Genomic DNA, 22839 nt, shown 5'->3' on the forward strand with positions numbered 1-22839 from the left:
CCCCCCCCCCTCCACAGCAAACTGATGTTTCTTCTGTGGTTTGTGAGGTGTTATCAATTGATTTCAGCCTTTCATGGAGTGTTTTCCTGAATTGTTAGAAACTGAAAGAGGTTGCAGACTTTTAGGGCATAGATTTTAGACGGAAACAGATATATCTTGCTTTATGCCTTCTATCTTTTGCTATCTAGAGAAAGGTTGATGCTTTTCAGTCTGCCCGTAGAATCCTCGGAGTCGTCCTTGTGCTACCTTTATGACAGCTCCTTACGGAGAAGAGCAGGACTATCTGTCCCATCTGAGCTGACCTCATTCCGAATGTCTGTTTCAGATAGCAGCAGCGGCGGCTATGTTTCACTTCTTCCGAAAGCCTGCAGAATCCAAAAAGCCCTCTGGGCCAGAACCGGAAGCAGATGGATTTGTCCTCTTAGGTGAGTCCTTAAGAAACAAAATCCTAACTCGGTGAATCGTTTCAAAAATTAGTTGGTAATGATACGAATGGATTCTAAACTGTGTCTTCTAATTTCAGAGTAAGGTGTATGAGACAGTTTCTCTAACCCTTCCTGTTGCAATGTCAGGAGTTTGTGCCTGACAGCCAGCAAGGCTTTGTCAGCCTCCATGAGAGTTTCTTGGTAGGGTTTTGTTGCTTTCTCCCTTAACAACAAAACTTCAGAAACCTTTAGGCCTTGTGGAAACTGTTGCCTTCTGGAGTTTGAGCAATATACTCTTCTCACAGGAGTTTATTCCAGCTAAGTTTGGTTTTTCCAACCACTGTTCTAGGTTTCTATTTTTAAAATATCTATAAAGGTAAGAATTATACAAAGAACTTTGATCAGTTTTTTTGTTGTTTGTTTGTTTTTGTTTTGGTCTGTGCACACTTAGAAATAGCATTATTCTCTTTCACCATGTACTCATTTAAAGAACATGACAGTGGCTCTCTGCAGTGTCGAGGGCACACAGTTTCTAGAGCTGCTTATTTATGTATCTTTCTACATCTGTCCCTTCAGTTGCCAGCATGGGACATTAGGGGCAAGCTCCATCCATGGGTGATGTGGCTCTCCTTTTTGTGCAATCTCTGCTATCATGTAGCCTTGACCAGATGTTTCATTGTTTACCTCACAGCTGCCCTAGTAGGTATCTACTTTGCACCTGCCTTTGCAGGTAAAGTCCATCTGGTATGGCCTGCCTTTCCAGTCTTAGCAAGACTAGCATTAGAAGCATCTTTGACTGAGACTCAGAAGTCTCACAGGCTTCCAGATTTGCTATTTCATGAGGGAATTTCCAAGACTTTAATGACTCTAATATGCTGGGTACCAGCTGTTCTGCCTTCTCTATCCCCACTCTAATGGTATGTTTTCTCAAAAGCTGACATGCTGTGTTTGGAGCAAGTTTTCCAAGACCGTCTTGGACTAAGCATGACTGCTATTGTCCCCGGGACCGTATGTCTAGAAGTTTGACACTTATGAAGAGGAATCAATGCTGTATAATCCTAGAAAAACAATAAAATATGTAGTGTAGTTGATATGACCGTATACTTTGTTCAAATGACCCAAGAGCTATCAACCTAGGCCTCCATGTTTCTCAGGAGCTGTCAGCTGATTCTGTCTGATTAACTGGGGTTGGTTTTAAATGTAAAGTTTCTATTTCAATAATTTTATTGAAGGAAAAACAACAATAAAAATCTTTGTATACCTGGTGTTCTATGGACTTTGTAAAGCCTCTTGAGGTTTGGTGCTATCAGTCAGTGTGGCGTCTGCTCTCGTTTCCTGCCTCGTTTCTCTTTTCATCTGTCACATCATCTCACGTCTTCCTCAGAGGCACTGCACAGGTTTACAGTTAAGTAGCGATCTGAATGCTGACTTCACAGGCAGAGCAGGGTTGACAACCTACTAGGTTTTCCATTTTTAAGAAGTTATTTAGCAGTCCCAGGTGTTAGTATGGAACTGAATTAATTAAAGCACAGAAAATACTTAGAATATTCTGTAAGTAATGTGGCACCATCACCATATACAGAGCACTTAATTTTCCAGGTTCTTTGCCTTGCATGAAGCAACTTTGGAATTAACCCGGGTAATCCGGTGCCAGAGCCTATCTTTTTAGTCTCTGTACTGTTGCAGTTTTGAAATACTACACTGTCAGCATTTCATTTTTCAAACTGTTTGTTTAGTTGATATAAAAGAAGAGGCATATGAAGTTATGATGCACTGCTGACAATATGGTGACTGTAAATAATAATAAAATTCCACACATGTCAGAGAGCTGGAAGAAAGGGTTTCAGTGTTTTCACTGTGTCCTCAGTTTTAATCTAAGCCATTAGTGATAGTGCAAGGGTCCAGGGGTCCAGGATTCAATGAAGAATGATACCCCAGATTCAAATAGTATATAAACGCAAAGAGTAATTTATCCTGCAGAAATCTAGCATGCTGGGGTCTCTCAATCCAAGATGGAGACCACAAAGTGAGGGATTTAAAGCACATTAGGGAAATTCTGGGGTAGGTGACCTTTATCTTGCTCCATCTCTAGGGACATTCCAGAACTGAGGTGGGGCTGGAAACTGCTGCTGGGGAAGTCTGGAAGCTGCTGCTGACCCACTGTCCTTGCCTCAGGTCAGGTGGTGGGCAGCTTCTGGTAGCTGGGCAGTTTCTGACTAGCTGCATGAAGCCTGGGTTCTTTTTTCCTAGTAACTGACTTGCCTGGACTTGCCACGTTCTTAGGCATAGTCTCCTGAACTGCCAATTTGAAGCCTGTTGTGGAACCAGCCTAGCCTTCTCAATAGTTTAAGGCAAAAAAAAAAAAAAGCCAAAAAACAGAAACCAAAAAAACCCCTGAAAACATTAAATTGTGTACTTTACTTTTTAAACATGAAAGTACTTTCTTTTAAATAAAGGAGAATTTGGCATTGTATCACTGTTTAATAAGTTTGGCTCCTAATTTGGCTACCTCACTGTTTATTCTTCGATATTTTAAATAACTAAAATATTTTAAAACTATTATATAAAACTAACCTCCTGGAAGTTGAAGGCTCATAGTAGTATTGTTTTTGTAGTAAAACATCATTAGACTTAATCGACTTAACTGATAAAAATTCTAACCATTACTAGGAATTATTGTATTACCGTTAAAATGTATAAAGACAAACTTAAAATTTTTTTTTGTTGTGGTAAACTACCTGTTTTGTCATGTCACTCTATAACAGTCTCTTTATATAATATTTACTTTAGTCTTGGGGCATACCATATGAAAATACTTTGAAAAGATGAGTTCAGTGGTATATTTTTCATAGTTTTATTGTTAACAGGGTACCATACTCACCTATTTTGGAATATGTACTAGTTACTTTCTACTGTGAGAAAACACTACAGCCAAAAGCAACTTGTAAGAGAGAGAGTTTATTTGGGCTCATATTTCCAGAGGACTAGATGTCCATAACAGCAGGGAAGGAAGGTATGGTATCCTGAGGCCAGGTCAGGAGGCTGAGGGATCAGAAGAGGAGGCAAGGAGAGAGAACTGGAAGACAGCTGAAGCTGTGGCCTCAAGCCAGGCAAGACTCCCTCCAGCCAAGCTCCAGGTCCTAAACTCCCATAACTTCCCCAAGCAGTGCCACTTACTGGGGATCAGCGAACCTGCAGGTAAATTTTCACCAAAAACATCCAATAGATCTTCACCTACGAGTTTTAAATTAGTATCGGAACCAGAAACATTATAGGAGCAAAAAAATGGTTGGTTTTGTTTTCTTATCATCTGGCTTCTCAGTGAGAAAGCATATGACTGAGAAACAATCCCCTGCCAGTATGGACTGTTTAGAATTGGTTACAGTGTCTCCTTAGAGCCTCTATAACCAGTTGCTAAAGAGGCCACAGTCAGTTACACTGTTAAATCTGAAAATGGTGCCCCTTTCCTTTCGTTTTCCACCTGAGAATACCTTCTCCTTTAGGCTAGTACTTCTGTTTAATGTTCACTGGAAATTTCAGGTCCAGGCACAGCCAAGGCACTTTACTTGATAACAGGAGTATTTAGAGTAGTCATGTACAACTAAATTAGTTCATGTTTATGGAAAGCCTTTCTCTTTACTAGGATTTCTGAAGCTTTCGCTCTCTGTAGATTGTAGAGCACGTAGACTAAGCATAAAGTGAGGGGGTGGGGTTAGTAGAAAAACATGCTTTCCCTTGTGTAACCAGAATTCACAGAAGAAGGCTAGAGCTCATTCAGTAATGAAGTTGAAGTAATCCTCCAGGTACTGCATCTACACAAAAACAAATTGCAGTTTTCCTTTGCATCACTGGGTGGCGATTTTTCACAGTCTTGTGCTACTGTTTAAAAAGCTAGCAAGCAAGGCACTGTTTGTAATTACCAAGGCCTTCTTCTGTTATGACACATTTAATTGTGCTTTTAACACATTATCTTTAAGTTGATTACAAATTTACTGGTGTAATGTGCAACCTTGTAGTTATTTTAAATTAGGAAAGGGTTTTGCCTAAATGTTGGCAGATAGTTCTATCCAATACCAAGACAAAGGCATGCATTAGCTTATTATGTTAAAGCAAAAATAGGATATAAAATGAAAAGAAGTAATGTAGATTATTGTTATTGCTCCAGTAATATTGTTGACCAAATATTGAATATAATTTTAGAGGGGTGAGAATGAAATTGGGCAAGCAAACTATCACAGAGACAAAAGGAATTGTATTACAGTCCTGCTGAAACCCATTTCCTTCTTCAGTGTACAGGCACTTAAAGTAGGACACAATAACTCTAAGATTCTTTTAAATTAAAACTAATTTAGTAATTCATAGTAGTTTGGATTTCATCTTTAAGTATTTGATATTGAAGTACATATCTTAGCTTCCCCCTTCTTGGAGCTTAAGTATTAAATTAGATGTTATCAGTTGTCTTAAAGACTCTTTCCTATTATATTCCTTATTCTGGGAATTAAAGCATGCGCATATATTTCAGTAAGCCCATTTTATTTTTATTTAGGACTTTTAAAAGGTTTTTTTCCCATCTCTGTGTTTTTCTCTTTCTTTCTTCCTTTCTTTCTTTCTTTCTTTCTTTCTTTCTTTCTTTCTTTCTAATGAAGACTTAGCTGTGTACAATGAAAATGTACATTCCACAGAATAGGAGATAGTAACTTTCATTCTGTGTGGAGCCAAAGGCTTTAATTGTGACAGCAAAACTAAATAGATTTTCATAATGTGCTTCCTATTTTAACTCCTGTCCTTACAGAACAAATGCACAGATCTTTAAAAAGTATTCATGGATTTAAAAAGTAATTTGTTCTTGACCTTGTATAGTTATAACCAGAAAAACTCAAATATATTTAATTTATCATAGTGATCTCTATTTTTACTCTTGACCTTTAAGTTCCAAGGCAAATGTCAGAGGCTTTTTCATTTAACTTCATTAGGTAATGAAAGTTCTTATTCTCCCAGCTGTGTGTAAGGGATGGAATTTTCACAGTATTTGTTCCTTAATTCTGGTCTAGCTCATCAAGGTGTTCTCCCTATGTGTCAGAACTCTGACATCCTTCTAAATAACATGCAGTATTGTAGGAATGGCAGTGTTCAAGAGTTGCTGAAATCATTCTTTCCTAAGGTGTTGGTGGGAGAGCAAAGCATTCTTAGGTGATAAGGCAGAACAAGATAAGGCCTAGTTAGGGCCTTTGAAGAGTTGCTGCTTGGCTAGAGAGAGTATATCAGGGTCACTGAGGAAAAACCGGTCTGGGAAGGTAGTTTGTGATAGACTGAGACATTAGAATCTTATCCCTCATGCTGTAAGGAACTTTTAGTTCATTTTAAAGCATCCGTGACTTAATTTTTTTAAATTCAAATTTAGTAATAGCTTTTAAAAAAGAAGTTAACTTCTATCATTCTCTGTAGACCAAGAACTATTCAAAGTTATACACAGTATTATGACTTGAATATATTTCTGTATTTAGTATATGTCACATTGGGGTGACACATAAGCCAGCAAAACAATAGTCACACAACATAGGGATGCGTGTTGTGTAGCAAATATCTGGAGTTGAACATTTTCCTATCCTTTTGTTTTAATATGATACAAGGCAGAAAACACTAGTTGTATTCATTTTCCTTTCTTCCTTTTCTTTTCTAGCCCTGTGGTTATTTTCCATTTAGGTGTGGGGTTATTCTGTTTGCAGATTCTTGGAGATTTTTTTTTTTTTTTTTTTTTTTTTTTTGTTAAAACCCAGTTGGGCTAGCCATGATGGCACATGGCTTTAATCCTAGCACTGGGGAGGCAAAGGCAAGTGGGTCTCCTAAACAACCAGAGCTACATAGCAGAGATATTCTGTCTCAAGAAACAAAGAAATAATAAATAAATACCAAAATTAAAATCAAAGCGGAGTTGGTATGCACCTTTCTTCCTTGCTTGCCCAGCCCCTCCATCTTGCTGGATTGTGGACTTGGTAAGTTGGGAGACCTCTGACTGCTCTCTTGGCCATGAAGCCTAAGTATGTTGTGAAGGTCATTGGAGAGTATGCCCTGTGGAGCTGGGTCCTTGAAGACTGTGGTCCTGTCAGATGGTCCTTTGGTACTTCCCTTTGCGCATCTCTTACTGAAACATGAATATGTTTCCATTCTGGGTAAATCACTGTTTTATTTTGTCATTTTCAGATGAACTAAACCTAAACTAATATAGGCACTTAACTGGAAACCATAGTAATTTGAGATTCTCTTTAAGTCTGTCATTTAATGCTTTATTATTTCAATCAAGCTGTCATTTCAGTCTTATTTTTCTTGTCTATGAAATGTGGATAGTTTCATGATTGCCTCATTATCTTGCTGGGTAAAATGAAACTATGGGGGAAGTATCTGAACAAAAACTTCAATTTGTTCGTTAATTCTAATCAGTTTAGGGTTATCCTTAGTCATTTAGGCAAAACTGGAAAGGAAGTTGTAGTAGATTTACCAGTGCTTGGTATGGCACAGACTTAGTGGTGGATAGTGAACAGAAATCTATTGACTCACTTAACTGGAAGCTGGAAAATGGAAGATCAAGGGCCTGGCATTTGATAAATGGCTTCTTGCTGTGTCATCTTGGTAGAAAGGCAGAGAGAAGGCAGCAAAATAGCAAGAAGACCTGACTCTGAATGCATTGGTGTTGTGATAATGACATTAATCCCTTCTTGAGGGTAGAGACCTCCCGGTAAATCTCTTCTTGAAAATTCTATCTCATAATACTGTGACACCATTCCATTTTACCATGAACTTGGGAGGGAACAAGTGTTTCCTGATTTTAGGCCAGACTGGAAGGCCTCCCTGCCTATAATATGATCACTGCCCAAACCCACTGAAAGTTGAAATGCTTAGAGTCTGTATTGAGCAGGCAAACATGACTAAAGAATTGAAAATTGTTGCCAGGCCCTGACAATAAGTTGGAAAGAAGTGTAGGTCATGACAAAGCACCTGCCTAAGAGGTATAAGGCCTGGGGGCTGGTGAGATGGCTCAGCAGTTAAGAACACTGGCTGCTCTTCCAGAGATCCTGAGTTCAATTCCCAACAACTATATGGTGGCTCACAACCATCTACAAGAGGATCTGGTGCCCTCTGCTGGCCTGCGGATGTATATGCATCAGGGCACTCATTAAATAAAATTGGGGGGGTGGGGGGAGGGAGAGGGAGAGAGAGAATATGGCTTTTAGTGTGATCCCCAGCACTGAGACATACAGCTGTTCTTTTCATCGGGAATGGTGTATACCTTCGTGGCATATACACATCATGTTAATGATGGGTTTACTATGCTGAGTCAGTGGTTTACAGGAATCATTGTAAAATGTTTTGGCATTCTAAGTCAAAGGGTTAAGCTCCGAACTTATGGACTGACTTTGTTTTATTTCTGGAGCCTGCCATTTTCAGATACATAATGATACAAGCTGAAAATATGCTTGGCAACACCATAAGAAAACTGGAAGTCTTAAATAGTTTGGTGAAAGATTACTTGAAGAAATTGATAACCGTGACAATCAACTGTTTCAGCAGTTGTTATTGTGTATCAGTCTGGGAAACCAAATGGAATAGTCTGGAAAGACCCACCCTGAAACTATATGCTAATTTTATGGGAAGAGAGTTTGTAACTAGGAGCCTCAGATTCCCAAATGTTTGCTGCCCTAAAAATTGCCAAGAACTATATTCTGGATGCTAGCTTGCTTTATAAGGCATCTGGGCTGTGTGTTCTGTTAGACAGCTCTCTGTTCCAGTTATCGGGTACCTGAGAACTCCGTTCTGAAAAGGAAGGATCAGTCCATGCTAGGCTGGCAGCATGGTCCTTCCACTGTAGCTTCAGGTGTGTGCTTCAGGCAGTACGTGATGGTAAGAACACATGTTGGAAGAAAAACGCCTTCTATCTGGAAAGTAAAAGAGAGGACTGTGGAGTCCAGGAGTGTAGTCTCCCCTGCCAGGACCTGAGCTGCTGTCCCAGAAGCAACATTCTTAACGCGGTGATATTCCGAAGCCCTCACCTTCCGGGTCTCTGAGGGAGGCTTAAGAACCAGACTCGGGTTTTGTTTGCCTGCTGCTTTGTTTGTTTCTAACCTAAAATCACCACAGTTTTACTTGCATTATATACATTATACACTAGTGATTCTCAAAATATCACATTATATTGAAGTTTTTAAATATAATAATAAACATTTTATTTTAAAATATTAAGTATTTCATTATAAATTGAGCTATACACTTTACTATTTCTATATTAAAAAGTAAGAATGAAACAGGATATATAATAGTTTTTAAGGCTAAAGGAATCTAAGGATAATTTTCAGCATTTTTTGTTTGATAAATATTCAAAGTAAATGAAAGCATATATAAATGTGTGTGTGTGTGTGTGTGTGTGTGTGTGTGTGTGTGTGTGTATTGCTTGCTAAGAGATATCTGGCAAATATAGGATAGAGCTACCTAATTAGGAAGAAATGCCAAAATTACATTTGAACCAGTTATAGTGGAAATGTTCTCTCCATGGTGAGATGTCTTTCTTGCCTGTAGGGTTCTTTTCATTGCTAAAGCTGGGTTAAATATATCACCATAGAAATTTAATTATGGTTTACACCTGTTATAAAAATATGCTAATGTATCTAAATACATTTTAATATTCTCAGTTCCACTCTACTTAAATACTTTCCATGCCTTAAAGGTATGCACTTTCTCTCAGCTCCTTTTAGTCTCCAGGGTTTCAGGATCTTGAAGCACGTAGAGTTCAGTATGGTACAAAATGGCATTTCTCCAATCGTGTTTTGTATGTACCTTCCTGAGACCAGAAAGAGGCAGTGCCAAACTGAGTAAAGGTGATCTTCTCACAATTCCAGGACAAACAAGGCTTGGGATTTCAGACTTTTCATTCTAAAACTTTCCAATAGCTTTAGAGAAAAGCAACATTGACTTGGCAAGCAGCGCTTGGGCAGACACGGTGTGTCGACAGGGCTCAAAAGGAAGCCGCTTATTTACCAGCAGCCAGTGCTGACTCGTGCAGAAGTTCCTTTCTTCAGACATTTGTAGTATGTTCTTGACTTTATAACCTACACATTGAGATAAATTGAAAAGATATAAAGAGAAAATAGGGCAGACCTCTAAAAAAAAAAAAACCAACTCAAAATTTAAACCTAGAGCGATGGATTAAATAATTTATCAATGTGATAGTTACTGTTGTATGTAAGAGACTTTCGCAATGTTTTGCACTTTGTGAAACCTGACAGCACTCACTGTGTGTAGAGTGCACTGGAGAGGTGAGATGGTCCTGGTGCTGTCTACTTTCTTCCCCCTTACCTCGTTCAGGTCTTCTTCCTGGGTGAGATGCTTCCCCTGATGAATGAGGGAAGAAATAGGGCTTTTATTTCTGTTTTCTTTTCTTTTTTTTTTTTTTTTTTGGTTTTTCGAGACAGGGTTTCTCTGTGTAGCTCTGGCTGTCCTGGAACTCACTCTGTAGACCAGGGTGTCCTGGAACTCAGAAATCCTCCTGCTTCTGCCTCCCAAGTGCTGTGATTAAAGGTGTGTACCACCACCGCCCCGCCTAGGCTTTTATTTCTTAAAGTTTTTTTTTAATATTGTATTGCATTTTACTGATATTCTTTTGTATATATAGAAAGATTGAAAGATTATTCAGTTGCCCTAGTCTCTGTTAGAATACGCTGATGGTACTGAAATGGACATGGACACACACACACACACACACACACATATTTGTATATGTATATATACTGAATTCTTTATCAGGACAGCAGTAAATCTGTATAATGGCAGTATATCAATTTAGCTTGTCCCTTACTAAACGTTTACTAAATTTCTTTTAAGATCATAGAGAGGAAACTTATAACCATAACAGGATTGAGACTGGCAGGCAGATAGAATCTTGGGGAGAGTTTGACTGAGAACAAACTAGGTGAGCTTTAGGATTTGTGATCTCAGTGATTCCCACCCCTCTCACAGGTGGACTGAAACCACTGGAGGTATTGGATATGTGCTTCATGCTTCATAGCTAGCACAGTTTGAGTTACAGTAGCAATGAAAATAATAATATGGTTGGGGAGCACTACATTATGAGGAACTGGGTTAAAGGGTCACACCATTAGGAAAGTTGAGAACCGCTGTGATATATTGTTGAGACCTCCATAATAAAACCCTACATTGACAGCTGTTCTTCTGCATCCGTCGACATCTATTCTGAGAAAGAAGAGAGCACTCTGTTCCCCTGTCTTATATCTCTTATAATGTCATTATCTGTATGTGCTCAGTTTAGCTCCTAGTTCTTTTATTGGAAATCTAATTGCCAGTGATACTAAGCAATTAGATCAGAGAGATTCTGTCCTCAAGGATGAATTAATGCTGTCATTGTTTAGAGTAGATCATAGAAATGGGTTCCTGATTATTATGGCTTGGACAATTTTGTTTTGTTTTGTTTTTGGAGACAGGGTTTCTCTGTATCCATGGCTGTCCAGGAACTCACTTTGTAGATCAGGCTGGCCTCAAACTCAGAAATACGCCTGCCTCTGCCTCCCGAGTGCTGGGATTAAAGGCGGGCTTGGACATATTTTAAAGGGTTTTTTAAAATGTGGGTATATGTTTCACCTGAACTTATGACTGTACCACATGTTAGTGAGGTGCCAGCAGATGCCAGAGGAGGTAATCAGGTCCCCTGGCACTGGAGTTACAGACAGCTGGGAACTGCAGTGCAGGTGCTGGATATTGAACTGGGTCCTCTGAAGAGCAGCCAGTGCCCTAACTACTGAACCATCTTCCCAGCCCCCAGTTTGGACATATTTTTAAAGATCTGTGTGCTGAGAATGGCTTGATTCCAAGAATAAGACAGATTTTTACTGAGAGTTAGTGAATCTTTAAGAGGCCTAATGAAGGAGATTGATTGGTCAAGGCACTTTCTCCAGAGAAGATTAATGCCTACCTTTCAAGGTGTTTGCTCTAAGACCAGGTTATTTACTGTGAGAACAAATTATCATAAAGAAAATTTGACTTCATCTGCTTTCTTGTTCCTTCTGCCACCATGTATCTTCTCTCTCTGCTACATGTTCTTGTGACTGCTTTCACATGAATGTTCCAACTTACTGTGGTACAGAGGCCCTTATTACAAACGAAATTGATTGGACACCCCGTCTAAGACTTTACCTTCTGAAATGGTAAGATCAGTACACCTAGTTTTTCTTTTTTTATAAACTACCTGGCCTCAGGTGTTTAGTTATGTAAAATACACTGCCATATCTATCAAGTGATGAATTTTTCTCCCTGGCATTCCTTTTTCATCTCTTTGCTATGGATAGTGCATCAGATTGTCCATAGTAAATGTCAGCTTGTCAGCCTGAGCCTTTCTGTCTCTATAATCATAAGAAGTAAATCCCCATTCTTTATAAACTACCTGGTCAGCAGTAATCTGTAAAAGCATACTATCATAAAATAGATCTCACATTAAACATAATACAGACACGAAGTAGACTAAGCTACCACCTTTGCTCTCTGAAAAGCACTTGGTCAGCAAGTAAAGAAGGCAGCGTTGGTCATAGTTGTTAATGGGGAAATACGTCTAGACCCCAAAAGAAAAGTGGCTTGTATAGAACTAGAGATAGAATTAGGGGATATAGCTAAGGCATGAGGAATTATATGTTGTATTGTTATTGTTGTTGTTTTGTATTCTCCAGAGCTGGATAGCAGAAAAAGGAAGCTACCTTAGGAGAGAGGAGCTGCCCTGAGTGACAGGCAGGAAAAGCAGATGGCTGGATAAGATCCTGTGTTTGTGCTGCTGCTGCTGCTGCTCTTGCCGTGTGATGGGAATTCAGATTTGCAGTCTTGATGGAACAATATGCCTAGACTTTAGCAGAGTAGGTTTTCTTTGTCTCAGTAATTTCACTTTCAGTTATTTATCTTTGAAACAGGAAACTGTAGCTTATAAAGATAATATAGTTAGTGTGGTTTTGTTGCATGTATTTATAGGTCTAATATGGCTCCTGAAGGGAAATCATTGAGTCACAATTCACACGACTCCAGGTGATGTAATTTTTGTGTATTACTATTGAAATTATATATCTTACAGATTCCCTATAAATGCTTTTAATTCTCTAAGATATTTAGAACAATATTTATGAATCTTATCTGATAATTGTAAGCTATAATATGGAAAAATCTCAAACTTTCATTTGTTCTATAATAATTTAATAGTTTAAAGTATTTCCAAGGGTAAAAAAATGTCTTGGAGAAACTAGCTAGTATTTTATTGGTTTCAGTGTTTTCATGGAAGTTGACAGTACTTATTCCCAAAGTTGCTTCATGAAGCCAGCACTTACAATCTTAAACATTAAGGTCAAATTTGATAATATTTACTATATTTTCAATGGGTTATACAAACATATGCCATTTATTTTGTGATCATTTTTATTATAATTTCAATGATTTAGCAATTTTGGTAATAGCAATATTGTTTCATATTCCCCTCCTTAAATTAATCTGTAAGGCATTTCTCTGAAATTTTAAACTTGATGTTTTTTGAATTTGTTTGTCTTGATATTATCATGTGAATGCATAAACACATTTGTGGTGTGTACATCTGTCAGTACAGGGGGCAAATGGATGCTAGTTTGAAGACACCTTTTAGGAAAGTCTGTTTCATCTTTGGTCTTCTTAGGGAGTCAGGCTGCATACTCTAGTTTAGCTTGTCCGCAAACTTCCTGGCAGTTCTCTTTCCCCACTTCCATCTCACCGCAGGAGTTCTGGGAGCACAGATACACTCTGCTGCTTTCAGCTTTGACAGGGGTCCCAGGACTCAGGTCATCAGTCTGCCAGGCAAACACTTGCTTACTGAGCCACCTCACCTGCCTTGAAGTGTTTTTATTGTTGTTGTTTGTTTGTTTGAAGTTTTTATTATATTACTAGAAATTTGTTTAGTACATATGAATTTTTCCTCTGCAGTAGATTTTGTGTTGACTGCTTGGTTAAGTTGAAATCATATGTTACCTTAAAATGTCAATTATTAAAAAGATCTTTTTTCAACTGAAGAATGACACCTCTTTCTTCATTTTATTATTTTAAATTGTTATTAGTGTAAAACATGTGTATGTGTGCATGTGTGTTTTGATGTGTGCACTGATGTGTATTTGTAGGTGCCTGGGTATATGAGTATGTGTGCACATGTGTGCACTTGGAAGCCAGGAGTCAAACTTAGTTGCTGTCGTCAGGAGCCACCTTGGTTTTCAAAGTGTCACCCTAGTTGCTGGAGCTCACCAAGTTAGCTAGGCTGCCTGGTTAGGAAGTTCCAAGGAAGCTCTACTCCCCAGGTGTTGGGGAGTACCTGGTCTTTTTACATGGGTGCTAGGAATAGCTTAGGTCCATTCTAATTCTTTCTTAGTAAGCATTTTCCAGCTCTACTATCTTCCCAAGCTGTGAGATCTTTGTCTTTGTTTAAATTTAAACTATTGTTTTAATTTTGTAAGTGATCACCTGTAAGTATATCTGATACCACTCATGTGCCTGATGCCTGTAGAGGTCACAAGACTTGGAACTGGAAGTTATAGACAGTAAGTCACTATATGGGTCCTGAAAGCAGCAAGTACTATTAACCACTGAGCCATCCCTATAGCCTTTGTGAGAAGTCTTTTAACTACTGCTATTATCAACTGATCTGGATTGTTTGTTAAAACTATTGACTTAAGGAAGCTATTTTTGGACAGATTTTAACTAAAAGAAAAAGAGAGGAAAAAAAAGCCAGCCTTTGGTGACCTTCTGTACCTATGGGATAGCACTGTTAAGAAATTGGGAATTTGTCTACATGCTATCAGAACACTCCCAAGAAAGCTTTAGACTTGATTTGCCATGGAGAGAAGCGCTGTTGCTCCCTGCCAAGCAAGCAGGCAACAGTTTGTTGTCATCAACGGTTCTTCACCATAGTTTATCTCATGTAGAGTTCTCAGGACCAGCCAACTTTGGGATTTGATTTATAACATACAATGGTTATGCTCCATTAGATAAGAAAGGATATGGAGGAATCAACATCTGCTGACTCTGGTCCCTCTGGCTCTTTCTAGACTGAAATGCTGGTTAATCTGATACTGTCCAATTGACTTTTGTTGCATGTTTTTCAGCCATGCCCTTTCCTTGTCACATCCATGCATTAAACTTCCTGAGTGTTTAGTCTCAGAGCTGGAACAGTCAGGCTCTTCATAGCCCTTGGCATTCACTTCTAAACCACATTCAGTTTTTCTGACAGTGGAATTTCTGCCAACAGAATCTGACCCTCTTGCACCACAGTCTTGAGTGAATTAACTCTGCTCAGAGCATGTGTACCTCTGCAGGAACCATCAGTAAATTTTGTTCTAAGAAGACATCTTGGTAATAAGTGTGTCATCTTTAAATTTCTTTAATCTTTCTTTAGCTGTCCTCTGTAATGGCTTAATTTTGATTATTTCAACAGCATTTTGTACATAATATTTTATAGATGATATTTTATATTTAAATGGCAAGGACATGAATGATTGACATGGACCATTGACCTTTATATGGAACATGTGCAGATCATACAATAAACTAATAACTGACTTTATATCTTTTTTTGCCCTGAAGTTGATGATACATATGGTCTTTAAAAAAACTTTTCATTAATATATGCATGTATGTATGTATATATGTATGTGTATATGTATGTGTATATGTATGTATGAGAGCATACCCATGCCATGCATGTATGGGGAGGTAAGGGGACCTCTGTGGAAGTTGGTGTTTTCCTTCTATTATGCAGTTCCAGGGACTAAGCTCAGATCATCATGCTTGGCAGCTTGTGCCTTCTCCTGCTGAGTCACCTTCCAGACTGAGACTCATTCTTTTACAGACAAGATTATTGGGTTTCTTTGTTGTTGTTGAAACAGGGTTTGTGTGTGTGTGTGTGTGCTTGTGTGTGTGTGTCTAGAGGTTTGAATAGGAATGGCCCCTATACTCACTTATTTGAACACTTGGGCCATAGGTATGGCCTTGTTGGAGAAGGTGTGGTTTTGTTGGAGGAAGTGTGTTACTACAGTCTTTGAGGGCTCATAAATTCAATCCAGTTCTCCTCCTGTTGGCTGCGGATCTAGATGTAGAACTCCCAGTTACCTTTCCAACACATTATCTGCCTGCATGCTGCATGGTTCCCACCATGAAGATAATGGACTGAACCTCTGAAACTGTAAGCCAGCCCCAGTTATAAGACTTCTTGTGGTCATAGTGTCTTTTCACAGCAATAGAAAGTCTGCCTAACTAAGACTGTGTGTATGTGAGATAGAGATAAGGTCCTGCTATGTAGCTAAGGTTAACCTAGAACCTACTATGTAGTAGAGGTTAATTAACTTAATTGCCCAGGCTGGCCTTAAGCTGACAGTATTTCTCCCAGTGATAGAACTGGAACAATGTGCTTCCCCACTGACTTTGGTACATTTTTTAAAAACAAACAAAAAACGAAAGTCAACCAGTAAAATAATGTGCTGTGATGTCTGATTTGGAAGTGACGAGCTTGTTGTTTGAATTTGATGAGAAAGGTGTGGGTATTTTGATTCCATGCAATCATGAGAAAATATATTTCTCCCTGGCTGTTAACCAGTATCAGTCTAAAAAAATCTATGGATCTCAAGTTGTGGCCTCATTTGCTTCCAGTAGGTCTCTCAATGTCTCATATATTCAAACTGAATGAATACTCAATATTTTATGTTCATCTGAGTGTGTGTGTGTGTGTGGGGGGGGGCTTGGAGTCAGTTCAGAATAGTTGTTGCTGATCCTGGCCAACTGGTTTATCTGTATTGGTTCCATGTATTGGTTTCAGCCCAGACTTAGAATCGATGACATTCTCGTTCCTTTTAAGGACTCTCTGATTTAGACATTCCATTTGAAATCTGTTAAGAACATCATAAACTGGTCCCTGATTTATTGATTTTTCCCGGGTCTCTGACTGTGTAAAGTGTCACCAGCCATGGCATAAGCCAAGTAAGCTCAGTGAGTTTCCTCTCTCTGCTCCACCATGGATATGAATTCTACACCTTGGTATGTTTTCCTAGGAGGGGCTTTTCAAACTTTGACAAAAGATGCCTCTTTGCAGTCTACTGGGTCCTTGCTCCTTTTGACATGCCTGAAGGGAAAGCTAGCACCTTCTATACTAGTGCAGGTCATGTTTTCTGTTTTGTATTGTTTTGACAGATTCATTATTGTCTAGCACTTTAGCTATTATTTTGTCTAAAAGAACCATTTAACATGCATATAAGTTCATGTGCACCTGTGTGTGTATGAACACACACACACACACACACAGAGAAATACTAGTATGACATCAGGCTCTTCTATTTTTCCAAGGCAAGTTGCAACATTCCATCATTTCGAAAAGGCTTGTGAAATACAAGTACTCATCTTGAATGGTTTTCCTAAAGGTTATTGTCTTCTGTCTTTCTGTTAGAGATTTCCTTTAAGAGCCAATGTGAAATCCAACTAGAAAAGTTATTGTGGCTTCTAGAGCAGCTTCAGAATTGTGTTGCATATTCTTTTGTTGGGGAAGAAACACGTATCTGCTAGGACAAGTAAGGATGGGTTTTGTTGTTGTTGCTGCTGTATTACATGTTCATATGAATTTTATCCTTAGGATGTAATACAGCTATGGTTATTTTAGCGCAGGGTGCTTTAAATTTTGAAGTGTCCAGCAGTAAAGTACATTCAGGAGATGTTCTGTTTCCATCAGGAGCCTCTTGCGTTCTTCGTGTGTTCTGGAATAAGCACTTGCAATTTAAGCGAGACTTGGAGCTCTTCAACAGCTTAAGCGATTCTTGTTTAATGAGACCAAAAGTGTGTTTAGATAAAAATCCCGATGCATCGCCAGGTTACCCTCACAGTGTTGTTCAGAGGCCTTCTCTTTGGGGGAATTTCTAGCATTACACTCTGTTTCTGGTGATTGTTCATTTGCTTGTTAGAGTGTACAATTTGGTATCAGTTTCTCCTACTCTTTGAATCGCAGGAATTGAACTCAGGTTGTAAGGCTTAGCAGCAAGCACCCACTAGCCATATCACTAGAATTCATTTTACTATTTTTAATAAGATAATATTGTTTGTGGCTTGTTTGTTTGGTGTGTGTATATATAAATTTATACATGTGCATGTGGAGAACAGAGGGCAACCTTAAGATGTCCATCATCCACCGTTTTGGGGGAGGGGGCAGGGACTCTCACTGGTTTGGGACACCGCAAGTAGGTTAGACTATGGGCAGCGAGGTTCAACGGTCTGCCTGTCTCTGAGGCTGGCTGGGCTTACAGGTATACACCACCATAGCTGACTTTATATTGGTTCTGATAGCTATATCCCCAGTTGTACTTCAGTCCTCATGTGTCTTCCTTTATAAATTGTCACAGTAAGAGATGGCTCATTTATTATAAAAATCAGAACTGAAATTGTAACAGAAATTCAGTCAGAGGAGGATATACAAAAATATAGTTAAATTTTATATAAGCAAATGAGGAAGTGATTATATAAGAGCTAGTCATCCCTTCCCACTTATATTATTTTTTATGATTGAACCTAGATTTTACAGGCTGAGTTATTCCTAGTGTGGCATTTGCTGCTGTTAGTACAGGGCCTGCACACTGACTTGTACTCAGACTCCCACTAGCTGGCTGCTTTGCATTTGTGGATATAATCATCAATGCCCTCCTCAGAGTTTCAAGGAAGGAACTATGTTTAGCATAGTTTCAGTGTTACATATTTTACTACATCTAATTTTTGAGTTTGCATATTACAGGTAGACTTCAGAATACAATGAAAGAATCCTAGAGTGGAAGACAGGACATCTGGGTTTCGTTTTCGTTCATGACCATGAATGCCTATTGTTTTATATACAGAATCCTGAGCAACAAGCCACACGGTGTGCTCATGTTGATGAACAGTTACTCTCACCCATCTGACAATTCACTATGTTAGCTATGGAGGAAAACCCTTGATTCTTACTTGTATTGTTCTTTGTTCCTGCTGGAATATAAATCTTTTATGTGTTGTTGGAAGAAGTGTGAGGAGACACAGCAGAATTTCAAGATAATGCCATCTGCCAGTTTTCTACTTAACAGAATACTGAGTTTAAAAATTAAAAAAAAAAGCAACTTACTTCCAAACTTGCATCAATGACTACTGTTCATATAATCTAGTCCAGCTAATTTATGTTATTTGCCAGAGATAATTACTATTACCCACTAAAATAGTGATTAAAATCTATTTGATGTTTGTAATTGTTTTTGTATAGATTTTGAAAATGTGCTTTAAAATGAGAGTTCTCTAACAGAAATTCTGTAAGTTCATTAATTACTGAATTAATATATTCCTTTTACTATTTTACTGTTTTGAGACTTTCTACCTAAGTATATATTATAGTATATCCCGTGTGCGTGTGCGTGCGCGCGCGCGCGCGCGTACATACCCAAGTATTTGTATCATTTCTGTGCCACCCTCTACCACCTCCAACTCCTTCCACTTAACCTCTACTACCATGTTCTGACGTCTGTGGGTAATAGGCATGCATATGGTACACATACATACATTCAGGAAAAACACATTTTAAAGGGGAGGCAGAAAGATTGTAAGAACTAGAGGAACAGATGACTACTCTTCAATAATATCTTCTAGACATGATAGAGATGCTGTACTCATGAACTCTAAACAATATGGCAGCCTAGAAGACCTGCAGGTACTACAACACTCAATATGCCAACAGGGATGGAAGCATAATTTCACATGATCTGGTCCCATCTCTAAATGAAGTGCTATAGGCAGTCAGTTGTGATAAAGGAGGGAGAATTAGTTTTCTCTATGACTGAATCTAATACTTTTCCTTAGAAAAGTATTAGATCATTCTCTTTCCCTTTCCCAATGTCTCCCCTCTACATTCCTGCCTTCTACAGTTACTTTAAGTTCTATATCCAAACTCAATTAGCTAGGATTCACAAATAAGAGAAAACACAGGAATTTGACTTTCTGGATTTGGGTTATCTCATTTAGTGTAATATTTTCCAGTTCTATCCACTTACTGCAAATTTCATGATTTCATTTTTCTTTACAGATGGATAGAGTTCCATGGTGTTTGTATATGGCATTCTCATTATCCATTCAATAGTTGGACCTCTGGGCTGCTTCCATTTCCCAGATGGAAATGCATGGAGCAGCAGTGAACATGACCAGTAGTGAAGGCATCTCTGTAGAAGGATATCTAGTCCTTTGGATAGCTGTCAAGGAGTGTTAGAGCTAGGTCATATGGCATATGGGCTGGGAGCTTCTTGAGAGTGCTCATCGGGAATATAGTTTCCCTCCCATCCATACTGAATGAGGGCTCCCATTTCTCACATCCTCGTGAGCATTTGTTGTCTCAAGTTTTTTTTAAGGTTTATTTTTATTGATGAGTATACTGTAGCTGTCTCCAGACACACCAGAAGAGGGCATCAGATCCCATTACAGATGGTTGTGAGCCACCATGTGGTTGCTGGGAATTGAACTCAGGACCTCTGGAAGAACAGTCAGTTCTCTTAACCACGGAGCCATCTCTCCAGCCCTGTCTCAAATTTTTAACCATTCAAGAGCATTTTTGTTTTGTTTTGTTTTGTTTTTACATTTTCTTGATTGCTAAGGATGTTGGCCACTTTTAAAGAGATCTCTTAGCCATTTTTATTTCTTCTTTTCCAATCCATCAGCATTTTTGTTGCTGTTGTTTGTTGTTCCAGAGTGAATAGAATATTCAAAGTCATTTTCAATGCCACTGGATTGTAAGATTCTCCTCTGTTTTCTTCTAGCAGTTCAGTGCTTCAAGCTTCAAATCAAGATTTTTAATCCATTTGGAGCTAAGTTTTGTGCAAGATGATAGATTCTTTATAAAGATAACTTAGGATGGAGAGGGTTTGTTTTGGCTCGTCTAGGTTTGGGGAATCAGCGAGGCTGATCCTGTTGTGCAGGCCTAGGTTTGCTTGTTAGAGGAGAGAGAGAGGCAAGTTCAGGAAACAGCAGAGGGCTTGGCAACTTGAGCAGCTTAGTGATCCTAACAGGAGTGCAAAGCACAGTCACTGATATCAGCAACACATGTCTCAGGAGATTATCCTTGCAAGGGCCCCAGTATCGTTATTCTTATTTTCTTTCTGAGAGTTAGGGGCAAGTGAAATATACAGACTTAAGCAACACATCCAGAGACACATACTAGTGGATGATAGCAATAAGGAGTGGGAACACATTTCCACAGCAGCACTAAAACTCAGCACTGTCAGGAAGCTAACTAACTTGCCAGAGATTGCAGCTACTGAGTGACAGAGCTGAGATTTCAAGTTAGATAGCCTGTCAGTGCTCGTAACTAGCTTACACGCTGTCTGCTGGGTTGATATTTTGGGCTAGACCATCTTGTCTTACATAGTTTTAAAATAAATCCGATGTACTTCATGTTCCTGAAATGGTGGTATAGATCCTAACAGTGGCCCAGGGAATAATAGTAAATCTTTTTGAGGATCAGGTCTTGTCTACTTATCTTTGAAATCAGTCCTTTAAAATCAGTAAATTGATTATATCAGAATAAATTGATTATATCAGAGTAGTTTGCTGGTTCTAAGCATAAAACTATTACATTAGCATTCTTTGATTGGTAAAGTTATTATGTATGTATAGATGATAAATTGGGATAAATAGGCAAAATATATGTTTCCATATTTATGTATATACTAGTCTGTGTAGAAAACACTATGTTAGCTATCATGGTGAACTCCATGGTGCCTGCAGCTGTAGTAGAGAATTTACCACTACAGTAAAGTAACCTAAGAGACTTGAAAAATATCCTTATAACAAGTTAAATTTGTAATTAGGCACTTTTCCTTTGCCTTGAGCATCTTTCTTGGAAGTCAGAGCCTTGCTTTCGGTTTCTAGCACCATCGTCAATGTTACCTTTGTTAAATCCTTTAAACATGTTAAACGTATGCTCCATTTGGCAGTGGGAATGCCATGTGCTCTTAGATTGCTTCAGTGTGTTTTTAAAAATGAAATTGATTTTAAAGTATGACTCTGTAAATGATTCCTTCAGTTATTAAATAATATCTATCTTATACTTTATAACTATAATAAAATAGATATTTTGGAACTTAAAAAGACCACAAATCTCTATTGTTTGCTCTGATCTAGAATTCAGTTTAATTTTGCCTTAAAGCTATTCTTAGAGTTAATATCTAATGCTTTTAAAAATCAGCCAAGGTACCTTTGGGCATTTAAATTCCTTTTGTGTTCAAAAATGTCATTAGCTTGAAATATAAAGATGCTTTCTAGGGAAACTGGTTTGCCTAGCCAGATCTTGTAATTTAGTTATTTTGCAATGTGATCCTCAAAACCCAAACACCAAGGCTGCTTTCCACAAGGCCTTGTTGCCTAGACAGTGACATCATGTTTTAAGCATGTTTAGTTTGCAAAGGTCCTGCTTTTGATCCTTGGTTGTCACTCCTTTTATGCAGCTTCTCCTGAATTACAAAGGTACTGAAAGCAATTTGCTTCATTAAGGTCTGTTGCTGACACTGTTGTGTTTCATTCCTCATTCTTCTCTGAGCCTCCTTCATTAAGACCATATTCAAATTTGGATCATGGCTCTACTGCTACACCCAGGCCATTATCATCTAAATAGCAATTACATATTCAAAAACAACAGCTTCTCCTTAACTGTCTGCAACTTAACATTGTCCATAGATTCAAGTGGGAATTAGGAAGAAAACGAATCTTTTCTTTGTGCTTTAGAGCCCTGCCTTTCATCCTTGTTTTACTAGATAATGTTGAATAAGCTTCTTAGAGACTGAGAAAGACCAAATTGATTGCTCAGCTTTAGGGGTGTGTGTGTGTGTGTGTGTGTGTGTATGTATGTGTGTGTGTGTGCACGCGCGCGCACACACACATGTATATGTTATAAGTTGTTTCTTTATTAGCTATCCAAGTTGCAGTGACTCATAATCATTCACATGTTTAGTATTTAGGGCTTACCATTTTGGATATACTGGGTTCAAGTTAAGAGATTAATATATAAACAAAAGCAGTAGTGCTTTATAGCTTGAAACATTTACAGGGAATCTTTTTAAGATTTATCATTGTATTTGTTCTTTGTAGATGGACTTCAAAAATAGAAGCACATTTTGTTATTAAAACAGTACTATACTTACCTAACTACTGTGTTTCAGCAGCCTTAAATTATTATATAAAGAATAAGTACTGAGTTGACTTGGCTTAAATAAACATCTATGCTTAGAGGATACCAAGGGTTTCAGCAGATACAGTGGGCATAAATAGTACGACCTTTTGCTGTTCATAAATAGTTTAAAAGAAAATTATTATAAGTACCAAATACACA

At 38.4% G+C, this 22839-nt stretch overlaps 1 protein-coding gene across 3 annotated transcripts in view; it reads left to right on the plus strand.

The window, feature by feature from the left end:
- Umad1 (UBAP1-MVB12-associated (UMA) domain containing 1) overlaps window positions 1-22839 on the plus strand; it is a 194037-nt gene that overhangs the window by 9828 nt on the left and 161370 nt on the right. For all 3 annotated transcript variants that reach the window (XM_021164346.1, XM_021164347.1, XM_029478777.1), the window contains exon 2: window positions 326-425. In XM_021164346.1, the coding sequence (XP_021020005.1) occupies window positions 344-425 (82 nt within the window). In that variant the 5' untranslated portion in view covers window positions 326-343. The remainder of the gene's footprint in view (window positions 1-325; window positions 426-22839) is intronic.

This window comes from Mus caroli, chromosome 6 (genome assembly GCF_900094665.2).
Source record: "Mus caroli chromosome 6, CAROLI_EIJ_v1.1, whole genome shotgun sequence".
In the NCBI taxonomy this organism is placed as follows: domain Eukaryota; kingdom Metazoa; phylum Chordata; class Mammalia; order Rodentia; family Muridae; genus Mus; species Mus caroli.